A 20063-nucleotide genomic window follows, 5' to 3' on the forward strand; every position below is an offset into this window, starting at 1 on the left:
TATCATTCTCGAGAAAAATAAATTGGTCACGATCCTTATTATACACAGACGACAGGCTAAGCGTATGCCGAGATGCAGGCGACGCAGCGCAGCGCAGAGCAGATTTTGTAAAGTATAGAACGTCCTTTAGCTACGCACGCTGCATCTCAAGAACTCTCCATACTTTACAAAATCTGCTCTGCACTGCGCTAGCTGCGTCGCCTGCGTCTCAGCATACGCTTATCCTAATCCTCAGTCGTGTTGCAAGTTATTATACTGCTTCTGTAGATACTGTTAAATTATGATGTCATTAAAGAAATAAACAAGTGGAGTTTTGTCATGCGTTCTCATTAAAATTAGAAGCATTAGCTAGCTAATGATATGCTAACTGTCAGTAATATGGCTTAAAGAGAATATTTACTAACATCCAGTACTACCGTGAACATTTAGTTTTATGAGAGAAACGATTTGGGATTTATTTAAATTAAATAATTTTAATATTACCTACGACGAGAATATTTAAATTCAAGACATTACCTGGGGCATTCTAAACTCCATCAAATCATACAAAATTTGTATGAATATGATGTTAGGATTGTCTAGGTGAATACATTATATGTATTAGTTGCCTGTTCAACAGTTTTTCTTTCAACAGGAAAAGTTGAAAGAAAAATACAGTCCGCGATAAAAGCATGTATCAAAAAATATTTGTCATAAAACTTATTTGTGTTTGTGCATGTATTTTCTGGCTAAAAAAACTAAAAAGAACAAAGAGTCTGAAATTAAATACTCAAAAGCTTTCTAACATAATAGTACCTCCACTTAAACCAAAAGAAAGCATCAGTAATAGGTAAAGCTCATTATAATTTCATAGCTCCTCCAAAGAAACAACTCTTTGGAGTTCACTCAAAGCTATATTTGTAAGAACAGTGGTGTTGCGTGTACAAAAACGCACTTATTACGAATATTTTTCAATTTTCTCACACACTTCTAAAAAATGCTTTTAGATTTTTTAGTGCATTAGTAATTTGTAGAGATGAAGATATTATTTTTGTTTGTAATTGTTCTATTTTTGAGTTTCGGAAACGCTTTTGATGATAATGACATTAATATGATAGTGTCTTTCGTTACGCTCGATGATAGGGCCACAGCCGTATTAACCCCTTATGTCTGTTGGAGTGCATGTAAGTTTCACTAAATATGTGTAAAAATACACCAAGGGAGGGTTATGCTCAGCAGTGGGCGGCAAAAGGCTGATATGATGATGGTGACGTGTAAAAATATGGTGACAGAAAATTTTAGGCAACATAAATTACGTAGGTATAGTCAACAACAGAGCTATGAATACAGGCAAAGTGCCAAAAATATGTATACACGACCTTAATGTACAGGCAATAAAGTACTGTATACATATTTTTGACACTTTGCCTGTATTCATAGCTCTGTTGTTGACTGTACCTACGCCAATCATCATAGAGTCAGCTAACTCTGCCCTTTTCACCGATTTCGACGCGACACTGTTTGAAAGTGTCCCTTATTAAAGCTTCGGCCCGGCCCCAGCCCGGTCTAGCGTGTGTCATCCTTAACGTCTCTTATCATTAGCCTTTGGTTTATACTGAATGCGAAACCCTTAATACTTTACCTATTCTTTGTTCAGATGAGCTGACAAATCTAGCGAAGAGTCTGCACGATACTGGTATCAGCATGGCGGCATCTCTGCAGCCGAATAGACCAGAGTTGTTTCTGCAGAACCTCGTTATAGTGGCCGACTTGAGGTGCAGAGGAACTGATGACTTCTTGATCAAGGTATACCTATTATAATAGTTTACTTACTCTTTATTCGGAGGCCAGAGTCCGCCAGAGTACCCAAACGCCTTCTAGAAGGGCGGAGGGCCGCAGTGGTAGAGGCAGGCCCGAGGTCAGATAGTTAGAAGACGTCGAACAGGACACCAGGAAAGGGGTGACAAGTTGGAGAAGAAAAGCCACATATCATATAGATTGGACTGGAGAGATTTCTTGACGAGGTTAGCCCACCCTCGGCTATGGTTCATCATCATCATCATCTGAGGCTAATGCTACTCTTCATTCAGATGAACTGTCATCTCTAGCGAAGAGTCTGCACGATGTATTTGTTGTGCACGCGCCGCGGCCGCTGCTGGATACCACGCGAGCGCGGTCTTCTGGCCGAAGGATGTGATATTTCGGCGGTTCCGTGGGAATTTACCGAATCGTACACCAGAACAAGTGACGCCGCAACAGAAAACTGCGTCACGAAAATGAATTTTTAGTAGGGTCTGCGGAAAGAGAAAAGTCGTACCTAGAATGTATGGGCTTGGGCTCTTACATTTCACGACTCTTCTCTTTCCGCACAGACTCTATATAAGTTTTTTATTATGGTAGAAACTGACTCACTTCGAATCCAACCTAATAAAAACATGATCTACCCAGAAGCTGAACAAATAAGAAACTGGAAAAGTCCGCCCTCCTCCGCCCAAACCACCTATGTTAGTTTGTAAGCTAAATATCGGGTTAAAGAATTTTATTTTTCTCATAAGAAATTTTACATTTCACTTGACGAGAACTTAGAATAAGTACATTGTGGTTTTGACCAGTAAGCATAAAAACATTTCTTAATGCTAAATCTTAATATACAGTTAGTTTGTTATAATTAACTTAATTTTTAGGTTTAATATTATTTTGAATTTTATAATACCTATTTTAGTTTAGTTAGTTATTATTTAATTTTAATGAGCAATAAAGTCTTCATATAAGTTAAATCTAATTACACAATAAATGCTAATCATTTCTGCATAATGAATTGTACAGTGTATTCAATGACTCTAAAAAACGGGTAGAAGGATAATTTTACGCATTCCATGCATGGTGTTGTGTGCAGGACAGGGCCGTATTTAGACAACCGGAATATTTTGTAGGATGTAGGCTTTGAGTTTTTTCTTAAAACTAAATAGAGTAGATGCTTCTTTTACTGTTTTTGGTAAAAGCTATTGTAGATACGTGCTCCTTCATAGGTGATGTTTTTATTACCAATTTTTTTTGTGCGCGATGGAGGCAAATATAAGTTATCAGCATTTCGGAGGATTCGTTTGCCCTTTTCTCTATTTGTGGCGAATGTTACCTCAGTACGTATGGTTTTGGTTAATATTTTTTTTATAAGTAGGCATATTTTGTATACATATAGCTGTATCTAAATATGTATCTATGTATATAGTTGCCTGGAGATAAATGATTTGATTTGATACAAATGCCCCTCTCTAGAGAGTAAAATGTGTAACTGCCTTGGATTTCAGCCATATAAACTGAAAAAATGTAATTAAGTAATCTTTCAGGCCAGTGACGAAGGTTTCTTCAAGTCTCCATACCGCTGGCTGTTAATAAGCCAAGACCAAACTGAGCTGAAGGTCTTGGATCAATTGGCTATGTTAGTCGACAGTGACGTCATTATAGCGCAACGGAGAGGAGAGGATTACCAATACGTCGAAGGTAAGAAAAAACGTAGGAGTAAGGGCCACCCAACACTAGCGTCTTTTAACCGTCGGCGTCTAGTCAGCGCTCTGGAAAATGGCGTCGCTGCGCGTTGCTCCAAGACAGACGTTTGTTAGATTACTTATCAAAAGAAACAAACCTATTATTAGGTCCTTACCTATGAAATTGGCGTTTTGTTCGGAGAATTTCAACGAAACACGAATTTCCATACAATTAATTTTGCGGATATTTTTTTGATGGCTAATTCAAACCAAACAAAATTTTTCCAGTAATTTTTGACACCTTTAAGGTATGTTTTCAATATCTCCATTTCTTGAAAATTGGTACCATTAGAAAAATATAAGTAATTTTAATACTCGAACCGACAGCACATGAAAAGACCTATTTTCAAGGCTTAATTCTGAACACTTAACAATAAAAAATAACAATTAATTGTATGTAAAATCGTTGTTTATTGAGTGCACTGTAGTTTTATTGTAATTGTGTATGTACTTTTGTAAAAAAAAAAAAACTAGGATCAGACTTATATCTATGAACAAAAACGCCAATTTCATAGGTAAGGACCTAATATTTTCGAGGATGTAAAATCATAAGTAGTAAATTCATATTACTGCTAAGGCCAGGTCAAAAGCACCCAAACCGGCGAGCGTGTATGAGGAATGTTATGAAAGTGAAGGAAGCGAAAGAGGTACGTCAGGATCGTATTAAGTGGAAATCCGTGGTCTCTGCCTACCCCTCCGGGAAATAGGTGTGATTATATGTATGTATGTACTGCTCTGTAACATCCGTGAAATAACACTTTTTATGTATGTATATGTTGTTTTTATATATGTTTTTTTTTATGTTAGTATGTCTCACAACAGTTTAAATTCGAACACTTTTTAGGGTTCCGTACCCAAAGGGTAAAACGGGACCCTATTACTAAGACTCCGCTGTCCGTCCGTCCGTCCGTCCGTCTGTCTGTCACCAGGCTGTATCTCACGAACCGTGATAGCTAGTTGAAATTTTCACAGATGATGTATTTCTGTTGCCGCTATAACAACAAATACTAAAAACAGAATAAAATAAAGATTTAAGTGGAGCTCCCATACAAGAAACGTGATTTTTGACCGAAGTTAAGCAACGTCGGGCAGGGTCAGTACTTGGATGGGTGACCGTTTTTTTCTTTGCCGTTTTTTTTGCATTATGGTACGGAACCCTTCGTGCGCGAGTCCGACTCGCACTTGCCCGGTTTTTTTATGAGAATATTTCATGAAAAAATAAAAATGTCTGAACTGAAATCATTGCAGCTCTGTTTGGAGACTGGTCAGGGCACATTATTCAATCAACCGATAAAAATGAATATTTGGCTTTACCAATCGTTGTCAAACATTGTAATGTAATGTGTGTGCGACCTTTATATAACTTTGTAGGACGTTTTAAGGACAGGTGCGCCCAGGCAGAACGAATGACAACGCATTATTAAACAAATCTTGATTAAAAGTTAATAAAATCATATTGAAATGCGAATCGATCAACCTTTCCTTTCAAATTTAAGGATGACTCACGCTAGACCGGGCCCGGGTCGGGCCGGAGCTTCCGGCGCTTCATTTTCTATGGAATGGCATGTCAACCGCCTCGGCCCGGGCCCGATCCGGTCTAGCGTGCGAGTCATCCTTAACTTCGTACCGGCGAGGACACGAGCACGCTCGATGAAAAATTCTAAGCGGTTAAAAGGTTAATTATATATAGAGTTAGACCAAGAAAAGTCTGCAGCGGATTTGATAGCCCACGCAGTGCAAATGTTATTTTAGACGTCAAACTTCTATGAAATTATGACGTATAAATAACACTTGCACTGCGTGGGCTATCAAAATCGCTGCAGACTTTTCTTGGTCGAACTCTACCTATATTTTGTTACAGTTTACAAAATAATAGAGAACTCTCAACTAATCTACAGCACCAGAGCTCTGTGGCGACCCATAGACGAGAAAAGCAATAAGACTGCAATAATAACTTACTATAATAAATCAAAAGCTGTGGCTAACAAATATGGAATAGTAGAAGATTATAGAAAGAGCAAGATCCTGTCTACTAGGAGGATGGATATAAGGAGGCATACGTTGACGATGGTCAATGTTATAACTGACAGCAATGATACTAGGAAACATATGGATGACAGATTGTAAGTTATTTATCCTTTCATATAAGTAATTATGGTGGCCAAAAATCGTGGATTCGAACCGCGGTCGTAGAACAAAATAAAACGTTTTTGAAAAAAAAAATGGAAAAGATGACTACAAATTCGGTCAGGATCCTATTAAAAACATGTTATTTAATGAAATAATGATGGTAAACAAAATTCTATTAAAATATTGGATACTTATATTCAGCTTTTGCTATGTTTTAACAGATAGGTATCTGTAAAGTCTAGGACAAATTAGTGCTTTGAATATGCTTTTATGAATATGAAGGAGCTACCGTTTACGTTTAAAAATTACTTGCATAGCATGTAGGTAAAGAAGAACTAAGCATGAAAACACTTTTTAGTATTTTAGGTACAGTATTTAAATGTACCTAGTTTAAATTTACATAATAATACAATCACTTGGACACGTAATTGCTACTTTGCATGTGGCACTGCGGTTAATATGACTAATGTGGTGATTTGTAAATCGATAATCAAATACCTACTCGTAAATTAATATGATGAAGATTCTCAAATTATGCTCAGGTTAGGCGCCTATTATGTCATAACTAGTTTTTCTAGTGTTATGTGCTGTTATTTACATTAGACGTCATGTAAGTTTGTTACGAACACATAAACTTTGACACCTAATCCAGTGTTATCCCATTTGTCGCCAGTGCACAAATATGAATACTTACACCCTAAATTTTCTTACGTAAACAACCACCTCGAATGGTTATATCTTAATTTTAATAATGATAACGATATTGACAAATCAAGAGTGATCAACATATATTGAAATAAAGTACCTACATTAAAGTTAACTTTTTTATCCCCGTAATGACATCATAAATCATAACACACGATTAAAACAAAAAATTGGGAGAAAAATCTAAAAACTGTGTTATGGCCTATCTTCTGAATATTTTAAACCTTCTTTCAAGAGTGTACTATTTTTTGTACAGTCAGCAACATCCGAAGTGTTCAAAATAGCACATACGCGTGTGTTCCGCACATTTTAAACCTCACCCGCTTAATCTACTTCCGCTGCTGACTGTCACTCCAGTACCGTCGACGTCAAAGATATGTTTACGTTTTTCGCCTTATTACAAAGGAGTAAGGTGCAAAAGTGTAAATATATCTTTGACGTCGACTGTACCTATTATTTTTCTTCAGAAACTTACACCAAGACTCCATAACAAAGATGTCATACATGGTGGTGAAGATCTGCTTCGAGATGATGAACTCCACGGAGAAGCTGATATTCACCAATACCTGGGGCTACGTTGACAAGAACGGCTCCTGGAATGGCATTGTAGAGCGGCTCATCAAGAAAGAGGGGGATATCGGTGAGACCTGACTTCACTGGCTCAGTAAAAAAGGATCTTGGCCTCGACACAAGAGGACGGCATTCTGTCCTAATATTCTGCGCCACTTCACGCCTAGACAAAAACATTATGTGCCAAGACTAAGAGATCTCACACTCGTTGTCCATTTGTTTCTGAAAGTTCTGCAAATTATACTACTTTTAAGAGAATCCCTTGCAGAAATAGACGGCAATTTCAACTTTGTCTCATCTCTGTCATAATTTCGTACTTTGAGTTTGACGGCAGACCCAGCTTCAAAAAGAGAATTCAACATTGTAAGAAACCGGATTAAACCCAATAACATCTAGTTTTCCTTCTTAATTAGAAGACTAGATGGATTTGGTTTCAAAAATAAGTAGGTAACTAGTAGCTAGGTAATTCCCCACCCATTCCTGGAGAATTTATTTTTTAAATAATTGGATTTAATTTATTTATTGTGAAAATGCTGACATACGATTGTAATTTAATAATTTTGAATGAAATTTTGATTTTCAGGGTTATTTTTCGTACTCCATTATTCATAATGTAAAAAAACTGACAATCACAATATAAATTCCTAAAAATTTACCATGTGTAATTTTGAGTGACATTGTATATTGTGAGATAAATAAATCATATCATATCATATCATTAACTGTTACTTTGAAAACTACATACCCAATAGTATTTAAATTTTAACCGAACGGACGTCATTTGGCAAACCGTTTTCCATGACGAAAAAGCTGGGACAGTGCAAAGCTCTAGAAAGATGAACGTCCACCACCTTGTTCCAGGAACCTTGACAATCTTCACCCAAGAGCGCATGAAGACCATCGACTACATCGCAATGGTGGGCACCACGGCAGTCCGCTTCGTGTTTCGCGAGCCCCCTCTCGCTTACGTCTCCAATATCTTTGCTCTGCCCTTTACTGGTGCGGTGTGGCTGGCTGTATTCGTCTGTGTACTAGCTTGTGCCTTGTTTCTGTATATCACGTCTAAATGGGAAGCCACTATGGGCATGGTAAATTATACAGTCTTTTTTAATATTCCCAGCTGTAGAGTGCGTATTCCGTCTTGTGTTTTCTCGTATTAATGAAAGAAATGTTTGGCCAGTAACAGGCGCACAGAACCCAAATAAGTAGTAAGCGGGAGAGGTATACAATTTTTTATGAGCACAACATGTGCAATTTGTCCTGCTGTCTGATTATTAGGCTCCAATAAGATGCCGAAGGAGTACTTTTCGTGAGTTTTGAGTTATTAACCAACCTCCTTTTTACCTATGAAGAGTATGTACCAAAGGTTGCAATAATTTAACTTACTGTGTTTTTGCAGCATCCAATGCAGCTTGACGGATCGTGGGCGGATGTGTTGATTTTGATAATTGGAGCTGTGCTTCAGCAAGGCTGTACTCTGGAACCCAGGCGTGCTGCAGGTGTATCTTTGAACATCCTCTCAACTATATAAATCCTGATGATTCTGCTTATCTAATTCTACTCTACCGGCACTAATTTGTTATCTTATTTATTAATTAATTAAAATAAAAAAATAAATAAAAAAGCTAGCTTATTTAAATGTCACATTGTCAGGTTCTGGCCTCTTCTCCACTTGACCCTGTTGTTTGGATATTTTTAGCTCTACAACTATATTACTTTACATTTTAGCGTCTATGGCTTATAAATCTGTATATCTATCTTTTGCCTATAATTATTAATTACTTAAAAACTATCCTATGTAAGGACATAGGATAGTTTTCATAGGATTCAGCTGCGAGCCGTAACTTTTCGCTCTTGCATCATTTGTACCTTCATGTATTTGTATAGTAATAATGATGTGGTTTAATTTATTTAAATATAGTAGGTATAACAAAAAATTATATATACTAAAATTAATTACTTCATGTATGGTGCAATAAAGATTAAATTTACTTCCAGGAAGGATAGTGACTCTGTTGCTCTTCATCGCACTAACAATATTGTACGCCGCATACTCTGCCAACATCGTAGTATTGCTGCGAGCCCCAAGCTCCTCTGTCAGGAGTCTACAGGACATATTGAACTCCCCCATCAAACTGGGCGCCAGTGATTTCGCCTACAATAGGTATTTTTTCAAGGTAAATGTTTCTATTTGTTTTCAATAGGCCGAAGCGGTTGGAAGATCCTGGAATTTTTAAAAGTAGAGAGGCCAAACGGCAAGCACAAGTATAATTAATTATATTATTCAACAATCACTTTTCGTAGGTAACTGTACCTAAAGTAACAAAATGAAACTCAGTGTAATCTTATAAGATGAGTTTCATTTTGTTACTTTAGGTACAGTCACGCTCCATGATTGTCGAGTCATTTAAGGTTCTAGGTAAATTGGACATTACATAGCGTAAGTAATATTCATCAACCAATTTAGCTAGGGCTAGGACCCTAAATGGCTCAACAATCACGGAGCGTGACCTGCGTGACCGTAACTACTAAACTTAAGAATCCAGTAGAGCTTGAAAACAAAGATGTAAAAAGTCTAGTCAGATGCCATATTTGCCATATCTCGATAGCTCTATTGGTAGAAACGGACTGGTATATCCATCCCAAAGTCGTGAGTTCTAGTTGGAGGCAGTGACATCTCAATTTTTTTGGATTCATTAACGGACGTCTCTGCTTAGTACAATATTATCTCATGATTTCACTCCAGTCTAGCCAAGTAAGTGAGTAGGTAAGTAAGTAAGTAGAAAGTTAATAATCTTAACTTATTTCAGAAATTGAACGAACCTCTTCGCAAAGAAATCTACAACAAGAAAATTGCGCCAAAAGGAAAGAAAGCCAACTTTTACACAATGAAAGAAGGAGTTGAGAAGATTAGAAAGGTTACACTTCTATTCCTTTTATATTTAAAAAGAAATCCGTATAACTAATATGATTTTTTTAAAGCGTTGATTTTGGCAAGCGACTGTTAATCCGGATATCGCGAGCTCAAAACTCAGCAAGCACCAATGGAGTTCTAGAGTTTCTTGAAACTTATGTACGCAATATCCTTCGATATTTACCAGCCACTTTTCGGTGTAGGAAAACACGAAGAAACTGAACCTAATCCCAAACAAAGCATGAGTTAGAAGGCCAGATGATACATTCGTAAAAATGAGTGCCTACGTTAATTCTTGGAACGCCTATTGCGCTATCCATATCCCCAGCTCCCAGCTATCACCAGGAAAATGAATTTCTTACTAATATTCTGTTTACCATCTGCAGGGTCTGTTCGCTTTCCACATGGAACTGAACCCTGGCTACCGTCTCATCCAAGAAACCTACCAGGAGGATGAGAAGTGTGACCTCGTAGAAATAGACTACATCAATGAGATAGACCCTTGGGTGCCTGGACAGAAGCGATCGCCGTACAAAGACCTGTTTAAGATCAAGTAAGTACCTATGTCTTGAAACTTTAAATTCTGTGGCCCTAGTGAAAAAGGGTACAAATCACGCGCAACTTAGGTGTAAAAGGGCATAAGTGTTACGTGGAACTTAGGCCCTTTTACAACTGCGCTGCCTGAGACTTGTACCCTTGTTCACTAGGGCCACAGTTTTGAAGCGAGACTCCTCTTACTATGTTCCTTTCACCAACTAGACCATTGTCCCTGACCCTTAGATACTTGCACTTCGTAGGTGGAGTTTCTACTTAATCAATGTACCTACCTACGAAATCCATTTGCAAAGCAAAAGTGTAGCAGGTACATGTGAAGTCTCCAATGTTAATGCGTGGAGATAATATATAGCCCAACCCCTCTTGTACCGAGTAGAACGTAAGTATTAGTCTGCTATAAATTATGTATAGAGTCCATAACTATTGGGCGCTTTTATAATTTACCGTGGAAGTCCACGGCAACGGTACGTTTCACTATTAGCATATAGCTATCTAGCTTATTCTCTATGCTATTACGATAAAACATGAGAAATAAATGTATGAAATTGTATACTTGTAATTTAAAGTCGTCGGTTCGGACAGCATATTATCGTGGATGTTTACCTAATACGGCATATCGTGGACGTTCACGGAATATCGTGGACGTTTACAGCATATCGAGGACTTAATACATCCACGGTAATGGCTCGGGACTCGGCCATGACATTGAGTGACTTGCGATGGCGGCAGCGATAACCATAGGTTGGAGCGAGACACAGCAATCGGACCTTTCGTTCCCACCTATGTTTGTCGCTGCCGCCGTCGCCAGTCGCGTAATGTCGTGGCCGAGCCGTAATGTCGGTAATATAAAAGCAACTGCATACTATCTTATACATTGAAGTTTCGTTCGTTTATAAACGTACCGTTGCCGAAAATCCATTTTTTCCACCAGCTTCATAAAGATCCGCGAATCCGGCATCCAACACTGCATCCACCAGCGCCTCCACGTGGGCAAGCCGCGGTGCCTCGGCGCCGTCAACACGTTCAGCAGTGTGGGGATCATGGACATGTACTCGGCCATGCTGGCCACGTTGTACGGGATGTTCATGGCACCAGCAGTGTTGCTGCTGGAGATTGCTTATAAACGGCTGTAAGTTTAACTATCAGTTCAACTGCTCAACTGTAGTTAAGTTTATTTATCTCTCAATACAATTGTAAAATAAGTCGGATATAACTTGAAATTTAATAAATTTATTACAAAAATTTTTGGAATAAGGTGTTTTTAACCGAAGCGCTGGTGGCCTAGCGGTAAGAGCGTGCGACTTTCAATCCGGAGGTCGCGGGTTTAAACCCCGGCTCGTACCAATTAGTTTTTCGGAACTTATGTATGAAATATCATTTGATATTTACCAGTCGCCTTTCGGTGAAGGAAAACATCGCGAGGAAACCGGTCTAATCCCATTAAGGCCTATATTTTCCCCTCTGGGTTGGAAGGTCAGATGGCAGTCGCTTTCGTAAAAACTAGTGCCTACGTCAATGCTTGGGATTAGTTGTCAAGCGGACCCCAGGCTCCCACGAGCCGTGCCAAAATGCCGGGATAACGCGAGGAAGAAGAAGAAGAAGAAATTATTATTACTACAAATTTAGGAATATTGTATGATATTTATTTGTTCACAGGATGGTGGCTCGAGAAAAAAGAATGCAGCACAATAATGAACACTTAATCTACTAATAAGTACTATGTTAAATAAACGACTAAAAGCACTAACTCCTAAGCTCCTTGTAACGTCGTGAATAAATTAAGAGGCACCTACAGTCATGTATCATTTGAGAATCGGAATTCACAACCGATAATTAATTTGTGAATACCAAACCTGTAATTATCGACTTGGTTCTGTTGTTTTGTAGTCACGATTCAATGTTTTGAAGGCAATAAATATTGATAAAAACGTGAATTGAAAACTAAGTCTATATTATTCTATGTTATTATGTAATTAAGTATGTAAACAAAGCCACACCTAACTTAGTAAAGCCTTAGAAGTTAGAATTATGAATAGATGTAACAATAAGCAGAATGATTTCTTAGATTTAATTAATTGTATTGTATTTAACTATTAGGTGATATCACGGCTGTTAATCTACGTACAACGGAATGTGTACGATAGCGCCATGTTGCTTTTAGATGATACTGACAACTTGCCGCGCTCTGATTGGCCGATCGTCGCCTAAACGTCAGTTGTCAGTGGTTGTCGCCCATGTTTGTTGAAAACTTTGAACAGTTTAAATTATTTTCAATTGCAATAAAGTGTTGATCGAGTGAAGTTCTTGTACTTATCCTCTCCGCTTTATTTGTGATTCATCCATCACCCAGTTCTGCAAGCATTTATGCATTGTGCAAAATGTATTATCAGTGCTGTGTGTGTAAAACTCTGCGAAAGGACGCTTTTACTTTGTACCGTTTTCCTAGTACTGAGAAAAGACTCATTATGTGGTTGAAGTGTTTGGAAACAAATGGTTTTGGAAATATGTCGCCGGAGCAAGTTCGAAAAGCTTTTATTTGTGAGAAACACTTCGAACAGCGGTTTGTTTCGGCATCGACACGGCGTCTCAACGCGAAGGCTTATCCTTCGTTATTCAGTCAAGATGAGATTAACAGTGGGATCCCATCTCATGAAAATGCCGGTAAGTGTAGAAAATGATAAGAAGTGATATAATAAATCAGTCTAATCTAATTCGTATCATTTACGACCATAAAAGATAATGTCATAAACTTCTATGCAATTGATGACTCATGAATCACGGCATGGTGATTTTATTATGTGTAGGTAATACAAAGTGTTTGTTTATTCCTGTAATAAGAGCATATGTTTCTAGTAAGATAATTATTTCATGCGATCGATATTAATATCTTAACACTTGTGTGTTAATTTTAGCTTAGCATTTTTGTACTTCTTTGGGTAAAGATATCATTGGCAAGTGTTGCAGTCTTTTATTAATTATTTTATTTATATAGAAATTTCCCAATCCTAAAAAAACACCATGCAGAATTTGTAGATAAATAATACCACATTTCACTTTAGTTATTTAAAAATAATATTTTGTTATCAATTTTAGAAAACATGGATCCGCTGAAAGAACATGCATATGTTCGTAAATCACATGACGACCACACATACTGTCAACAAGTGCCTCAAAAAGGTTTGTTTAATTTTTCTGAAATGCATGATAGCCATGATAGATACTCAATTACATTTTAGGTGCAAATTAATGCCTTCTTATCAAAGACATTATTAATATTATTATGCACATATATATTTCATTAATGGTACTTAGATCTGCAAGCAATGTAAAGAATCAATTTCTTGTATTAAGGTCAGGCATGGCTAGTGTTTCCATGGGCAATATTTTTTTTTATAAAATATCACCACAAAAGTAAAAAAAAGTCAAAAGTATTTATTTGTCAAACATAAGTACAGGTCCCATATACATCACTGTATCACTATGTTGTGCCGTAAGGCATACAATTTTTCATTTATGGACTGTGACTGCATGCTGTGCGCAGTTACCATTAATTATCAAAATCATCTAACAAAAATTCACATACACTATAATTATATGTTATTAAATATTTATCATCCAAAATTATCATTTAAAAGTTAATTAAAATCTATTTATACATAATATGCTTTGTTATCTAAAAATTTAAATAACTTACTTTTGAAACTAATCATGTCATCTGTATTTCTTAGTTCAATAGGAATTTTATTAAAAAATTTGGCGCCATTTCAAATATACTTTTTCTAAATAACTCCGTTTTGGAAGGCAATGAATTTATTTTACCACTCTACCCTACCACAGTAATATTTCCAATAAGGAAACAAAACTGTCAGAGGAAGGACCTACATGCCTTACCAATATACGTACATTTTAATTACGCATGTATATAAGAAAAGCCAAAGTTATCCCATAGAAGTATTTCCGTAACTACCCATAACAAATTTGTAGCAATGTGCACTGTGTAGGTCCTTTGGAAGATATTTTATAATAATTATAAGCCCTTATTAACAATAATTTTCAACGGTTTTAATGTGTTTATTATGTATTTCTGTTTTAGCGTCTCCTGCCATTCCATCCACATCGGGGGTTAAATCAACCGCAGTGGGCCATACACCAAAACAGACTATGGGTAAGCTAAATAAATGAATATGACACTATTTCCTATGTATTTTAATATTATCACAAGTTATTAGTAAATCTTATAAAAAAAAATTAAAGTGCTATTTTATGTTACAGCCGTTTCTATAGCCACAGAACCTGTCCCGACAACTTCAGACATTGAAAAGGAGACCATGCCCGAACTATGCAGCAGCTTTATTACAGAACTTGTTGTAGCTGAGAAGGTTACAGCTTGTATTTCACCTAGTGTACAGTCACACAATGAAGGTTAGTGAATTCTTATCATTTTTACAAGCTTTTATTTACTTTCACCTGACCGTTGTCTGTGTGTAATCAAATCTTGCAAGTTAAATTTGATCCACTTACCGGTTTCCGATTGAGCTGAAATTTTACATACATATGTAAGTCGGGTGACAATGCAATATTATGGTGTCATCGAGGTGATCTGATGATGGAGACCGGAGGTGGCCATAGGAACTCCGTGATAAAACAACGAAACCTAATTGTGTTTGGGGTTCTTAGAATTGTCTCGATGAGTATTCGTTGCTTGTGGAAAAAAAAGTACAGTCGGCGATAAAAGCTTGTACCAAAAATGAAATTTTGGCCAAAAACTTATTTTGTGTTATTGTATGGCAGTGACAGTACATATAATAGTACTTAATCATTTTTAAAGCAATGGCAATATTTTATGTTATTGTATGGCAATGACAGTGTTTACATAAAATAGTACTTAAACTTAATCATTTTTAAAGCAAAGGCAATATACCTATTCCCCACTATCATTTGAAACTTTATTACAATGTGATAGAGTTCAATTTTACACAATTTCTAACACTCTTATGCCCATTATAGGGTTATCTCACTCTGTCTTTCGCGTTATGAATATGATGATAGTCACTGAGTAATGAAAAATCAAATCAAATAAATGTGTCATTCTATTTTAAGTGCTCAGAATCACGAAGTCTCTCTGTTCTAATAGGAGAAAAAAAGCCCCAAGGTTTATATTCCTATTTCGTTACCATTTTCCATACTAAGTGAATGGAAATTTAATAATTTCAGAAGTCAATTTGTGTAACTAGTAATTTTAATGAAACTAAGTTTTACCTGTTCAGGTCTCGAAATTCTTGAATAACGATCATCATGTGTAAGTCTAACTAGAGTATGCCCCGTGCGAGCCTGCTAGAACTGAGGCATGATCCATATGTGTGAGACTGATTGTTTCATAATTGTTATTTCTGTTTCAGCAGTCTTTGTAACAACTGCTGAAGCTGCAATCAAACAATCAAATGCTGAAGAGCAGCAGATTTTGCCAGAAGCAAATATTCCAGAATGTGTTGCGGTTGAGGAGGTTACCTCTACCAATTCACCAAGGGAACAGTCTCAAGTTCAAAGTTAGTATTTACCTTGACAATATTTATATTTGATATTTTAGCCGCAATTTGTACATTGTAGTACAATTAAGTATAAAGTACCTGGGAGATTGAGTTTTGCTCGGAAAACATATAAAAACGCTTTACACACTAATTCAATCGTCCTAACTGGCATCCTAACTAAACAAATGGTTCTAGTTAGTGCAGTCAGAGTCTTACTAAACGCAGTTACAAAGAACCGTGTCCCGATTTGGGCCATGGTGCGTCCATTAATGAATCGCATACTAACGGATAGGGGTTTACGAGTACATTCACGGAAAAATAGTTTCATTGTTAATCAAAGTGGGCATATGATTATAGGCAACCCAACACTGGTGGCTTAATTGCCGTTTATGTCTGAAGATTCTTCAAGGATATTGTCAAATCTTATAAAATATGTCTCCCATTTCTGTTCATAGACGTTTTATTATTGTGTTAGATGCCTTGCATACTCTTATTACCAAATAATGGGCTAATTTGGTTAATTTTTTTTAATGAGTATTTCGGAACTTATGTACGAAATATCATTTGATATTTGCCAGTCGCTTTTCGGTGAAGGAAAAACATCGTGAGGAAACCGGACTAATCCCAATAAGGCCTAGTTTCCCCTCTGGGTTGGAAGGTCAGATGGCAGTCGCTTTCGTAAAAACTAGTGCCTACGTCAAATCATGGGATTAGTTGTCAAGCGGACCCCAGGCTCCCATGAGCCGTGGCAAAATGCCGGGATAACGCGAGGAAGAAGGAGAATGCGCTAATTTGGCCCGGTAGCAACGAAATCATACCGTATACCCAAAAGAAGGGGAGAGGGGAAATAGTCGGCTCCCCAGGTCTAATCTATGCTATATTTCTTCATTTTATTAGCAATAAGGGCAAGTTATATATCATTTTTGTATAATTTAGAGACGAGGAATTCATTTTTGAAATAATCGTTATACCTTTTCATACAAATAAACTGAATTTTGCACAAAAAATGAATATTATATGTATTTTTAGGACAATTTTGGCCTTTACAATCACAGTGTAGTGATTTATACTAAATAAAATATTGGACAATTTAGCTCATTTATTCCTCATTCTAAAAAGTATCACTTTATAATAGGCACTCATATATTTTTTGTGAATAATAATTTGTAGCGCGCGGCGGTAACGATTTCCATTTAAATTGAATTATGGCCAAAGTCAAACATTTTAAAATGTTAAAAAAAAACTGAATCTGTCATTTGAAAAGTATGAATACAATGTTTCAATATTTTACAGATAAATTACATAGGCCAAGCAATAAGAAGGTATAGAGGGAAATGCTAGGAACACAATTTTTGACTCCGTAACTTTGTTTGGACTAGTTAGGAGGTGAACATATCAAAAGTCCCCGGCCGTAGCCCCGGTGCTGGGGGTAGAGGGGGAAAAGAAGGTCTCATTTTTCGGTTTTTCACTTATATCTTGGAAACTTTGCGTCTTAGCGACATGACTACTAAGACAAACTAAAAGCTGATAATTCTTTTTACAAGTTTTATTAAGTCAAGTTTTTCGATATCTTAAATAGTTTTTGAGATATCCGCTCTTGAAAGTTTATTTTAGGGCTTTCAATTTTATCTTGATATCTACATTAGTGAAGCTGATAGGCCGTGTTTGGTATCATTTGTTTGGGGGGGGATGTCGCTAAGACGCAAAGTTTCCAAGATATCAGTGAAAAACCGAAAAATTAGACCTGCTTACCCCCCTCTACCCCCCAGCACCGGGGCTACAGCCGGGGACTTTTGATATGTTCACCTCCCAACTAGTCTAAACAAAGTTACGGAGCCAAAAATTGTGTTCCTAGCATTTCGATATAGGCTATGCACTATATCTAATGATATATAAGTTACTTCGGGACGCGACATGGCCCAGAACCCATACTATCCGGAATACGGTTCTTTACGATTTAGGAAGGATTTTGGATTAAGTAAGTGTTAGTGTCCGACCGAAACATGTTTTTTTGCCGAAACCGAAACCGAAACCGAATGTTCGGCTTTGGCTCTAGTTTCGGCCGAAACCGAAACCGAAACCGAACCTTTTGTAGACTTGTTAAAATCGTTAAAAAAATGTCATAAAACCGCTTTTACACACATATTATGGAGCTGTCAACACCCAATGTCCTTGAAATTGACGTTACTTTAGCAGTTTTTTAAGAAAATTACTAGAGTTAGACCAAGATGATTCTGCAACGATTTTGACAACACACGCAGTGCAAGTGTTATTATAAACGTCAAAACTTCTATGAAATTATTACGTATAAATAACATTTGCACTAGTTGCACTGCGTATGCTATCAAAATAATTGCAGAATTTTCTTAGTCTAACTCTATTCATTCACCAGTCAAGTAAACATGTAGATACAGGGTCAACCAAAACAAAAACGCGAGCGCAGCGAGCGCGAAATTTTTTGTTAAAATATCGCAAGGCCGGGTACCGATCTTCACCTGGGCCTAAAAGTCCGAAGTACCCCAGTGAGGCGAACTTTCATGCGAAGTCAAAGCCGTGCTTCAGGGTTCAGGATAAGTAGTTGAGCACAAACTCCAACCAACGTCCATTGTATTAAAAAGCGAGATATTTCCTTGAGCGCTGGTGGCCTAGCGGTAAGAGCGTGCGACTTTCAATCCGAAGGTCGCAGGTATAAACCCCGGCTCGTACCAATGAGTTTTTCGGAACTTATAGGTATACGAAATATCATTTGATATTTACTATTTGCTTTTCGGTGAAGGAAAAACATCGTGAGGAAGCCGGACTAGTAGTAGTAGTAGTACTAGTAGTAGTAGTAAACTCTTACGTACTACTACTAGTCCCGATAAGGCCTAGTTTACTCTCTGGGTTCGAAGGTCAGTCTGATGGCAGTCGCTTTCGTAAAAACTAGTGCCTACGCCAATTCTTGGGATTAGTTGTCAATTGGACCCCAGGCTCCCATGAGCCGTGGCAAAAATTCCGGGATTACGCGAGGAAGATGATGAGTTTTCTTATTATTCCTTTGCCCAGGCCCAGTAACATGCGACAGTGCTATTTCATTTACTCCGATACAATTAGACAGTGTGCGTGCTATAGGTATTAACAGCCTCTTAAGACTGCGTCTAGTGGCGCCCTCATTAGTAGAATTGTTTTGATAATAAACCAATTAATTACTGTACCTATACATGAATCAGTATATTATGTAGGTACATATTAATATTGTTGTCCTACTTATTCCCCAACTTTTGGTCTTTGTCACATAGTTTAGTTTCATAGTACGAAGTACCATTTCGTAAGTTTCGGCCCGGCCGAAAGGTTCGGCCGTTTTTTGGCCGAAACCGAAACTACAGCCGAAACATGATTTTTTGGCCGAAACTGGCCGAAACCGAAACCGAAACCGAACCTTCGGTCGGACACTAGTAAGTGTCCACATAAAAATTTCCTAAATTAAATTAAATGCTTATATTTTTCAGGTGTTGTTGAAGTTAAAGTTCAAAGTGCGAAAAGGCCACAGAAGCAGAGGAAACGATTGATTGGGAAATTAATGAACCTGACACCAACGGGCCGAATGATATACGACGAATATAAAAAATCTAAACGTCAGGCAGATTTTTACCACAGGGCTAAGAGGGCCTTGAAATTCAACAAAGAGAAATCCTTTCAAGAATTGACAAAAGACATGAATCCGTATGCGAAAACTATTTTGAAAATGCAAATCAACCTTTGCAATAAAAATAAGAAAGGGCGTCGATTTTCATTGGAAGAAAAACTAATAGCACTGTCGATAATGAAACAAAGCCCTAAGTGCTATAGGTTCCTGCACAAAATTTTTATCCTGCCGTCGCGATCGACTCTAAATAAAATGGTTGCAGGACTTAAGATCGAGTCTGGGATTTGTCCTCAAGTATTTGAAGTAATAAGAAGAGAGGTATGTATCTACGTCATAAAATCTTAGGATCTACATTAAGTAATTGATAACTGAGTTAAACAATATCATGAAATCATAATTTTTAATAAAAAATACATTGCGAAGATTGTAAAAAAAAAACTAAAGCAAAAAAGGCATATTAAATTTGAACTTTCGTATTTTGATCACATATTAAAACAGTTAAGACCTGGTCT

General features: G+C 37.1%; 2 protein-coding genes across 3 annotated transcripts; both read left to right on the forward strand.

Annotated features, from left to right (window-relative positions):
- Window positions 1–811: 811 nt before the first annotated feature.
- On the forward strand, window positions 812–12366 carry LOC134798425 (glutamate receptor ionotropic, kainate 2-like). The gene is made up of 12 exons (XM_063770861.1): window positions 812–1163; window positions 1637–1785; window positions 3327–3480; window positions 5386–5647; window positions 6827–6999; window positions 7791–8017; window positions 8329–8428; window positions 8928–9106; window positions 9740–9847; window positions 10230–10396; window positions 11330–11527; window positions 12055–12366. Exons 1-12 carry the CDS (start codon window positions 1016–1018, stop codon window positions 12107–12109), a joined length of 1920 nt encoding a protein of 639 aa, XP_063626931.1. The 5' UTR covers window positions 812–1015; the 3' UTR covers window positions 12110–12366.
- Window positions 12367–12538: 172 nt separating this feature from the next.
- Window positions 12539–19968, forward strand: LOC134797917 (uncharacterized). Of its 2 annotated transcripts, none has more exons than XM_063770259.1 (6): window positions 12539–13059; window positions 13492–13575; window positions 14492–14563; window positions 14671–14820; window positions 15798–15944; window positions 19415–19968. In XM_063770259.1, exons 1-6 carry the CDS (start codon window positions 12777–12779, stop codon window positions 19894–19896), a joined length of 1218 nt encoding a protein of 405 aa, XP_063626329.1. In that variant the 5' UTR covers window positions 12539–12776; the 3' UTR covers window positions 19897–19968. The 2 variants fall into 2 exon arrangements, with proteins under 2 accessions (XP_063626329.1, XP_063626330.1); XM_063770260.1 differs by having other exon boundaries at window positions 15801–15944.
- The last annotated feature ends 95 nt before the right edge of the window (window positions 19969–20063 follow it).

Source organism: Cydia splendana, chromosome 16, assembly GCF_910591565.1.
Source record: "Cydia splendana chromosome 16, ilCydSple1.2, whole genome shotgun sequence".
Classification (NCBI taxonomy): domain Eukaryota; kingdom Metazoa; phylum Arthropoda; class Insecta; order Lepidoptera; family Tortricidae; genus Cydia; species Cydia splendana.

Coding starts and splice junctions, on each gene's coding strand:
- LOC134798425 (XM_063770861.1), top strand. CDS start 1,016: ATGAAGATATTATTTTTGTTTGTAATTGTTCTATTTTTGAGTTTCGGA. Junction 1,164..1,636: donor TTATGTCTGTTGGAGTGCAT/GTAAGTTTCACT, acceptor TTCTTTGTTCAG/ATGAGCTGACAAATCTAGCG. Junction 9,107..9,739: donor ACAATAGGTATTTTTTCAAG/GTAAATGTTTCT, acceptor AACTTATTTCAG/AAATTGAACGAACCTCTTCG.
- LOC134797917 (XM_063770259.1), top strand. CDS start 12,777: ATGTATTATCAGTGCTGTGTGTGTAAAACTCTGCGAAAGGACGCTTTT. Junction 13,576..14,491: donor TCAACAAGTGCCTCAAAAAG/GTTTGTTTAATT, acceptor TTTCTGTTTTAG/CGTCTCCTGCCATTCCATCC. Junction 15,945..19,414: donor GGAACAGTCTCAAGTTCAAA/GTTAGTATTTAC, acceptor TATATTTTTCAG/GTGTTGTTGAAGTTAAAGTT.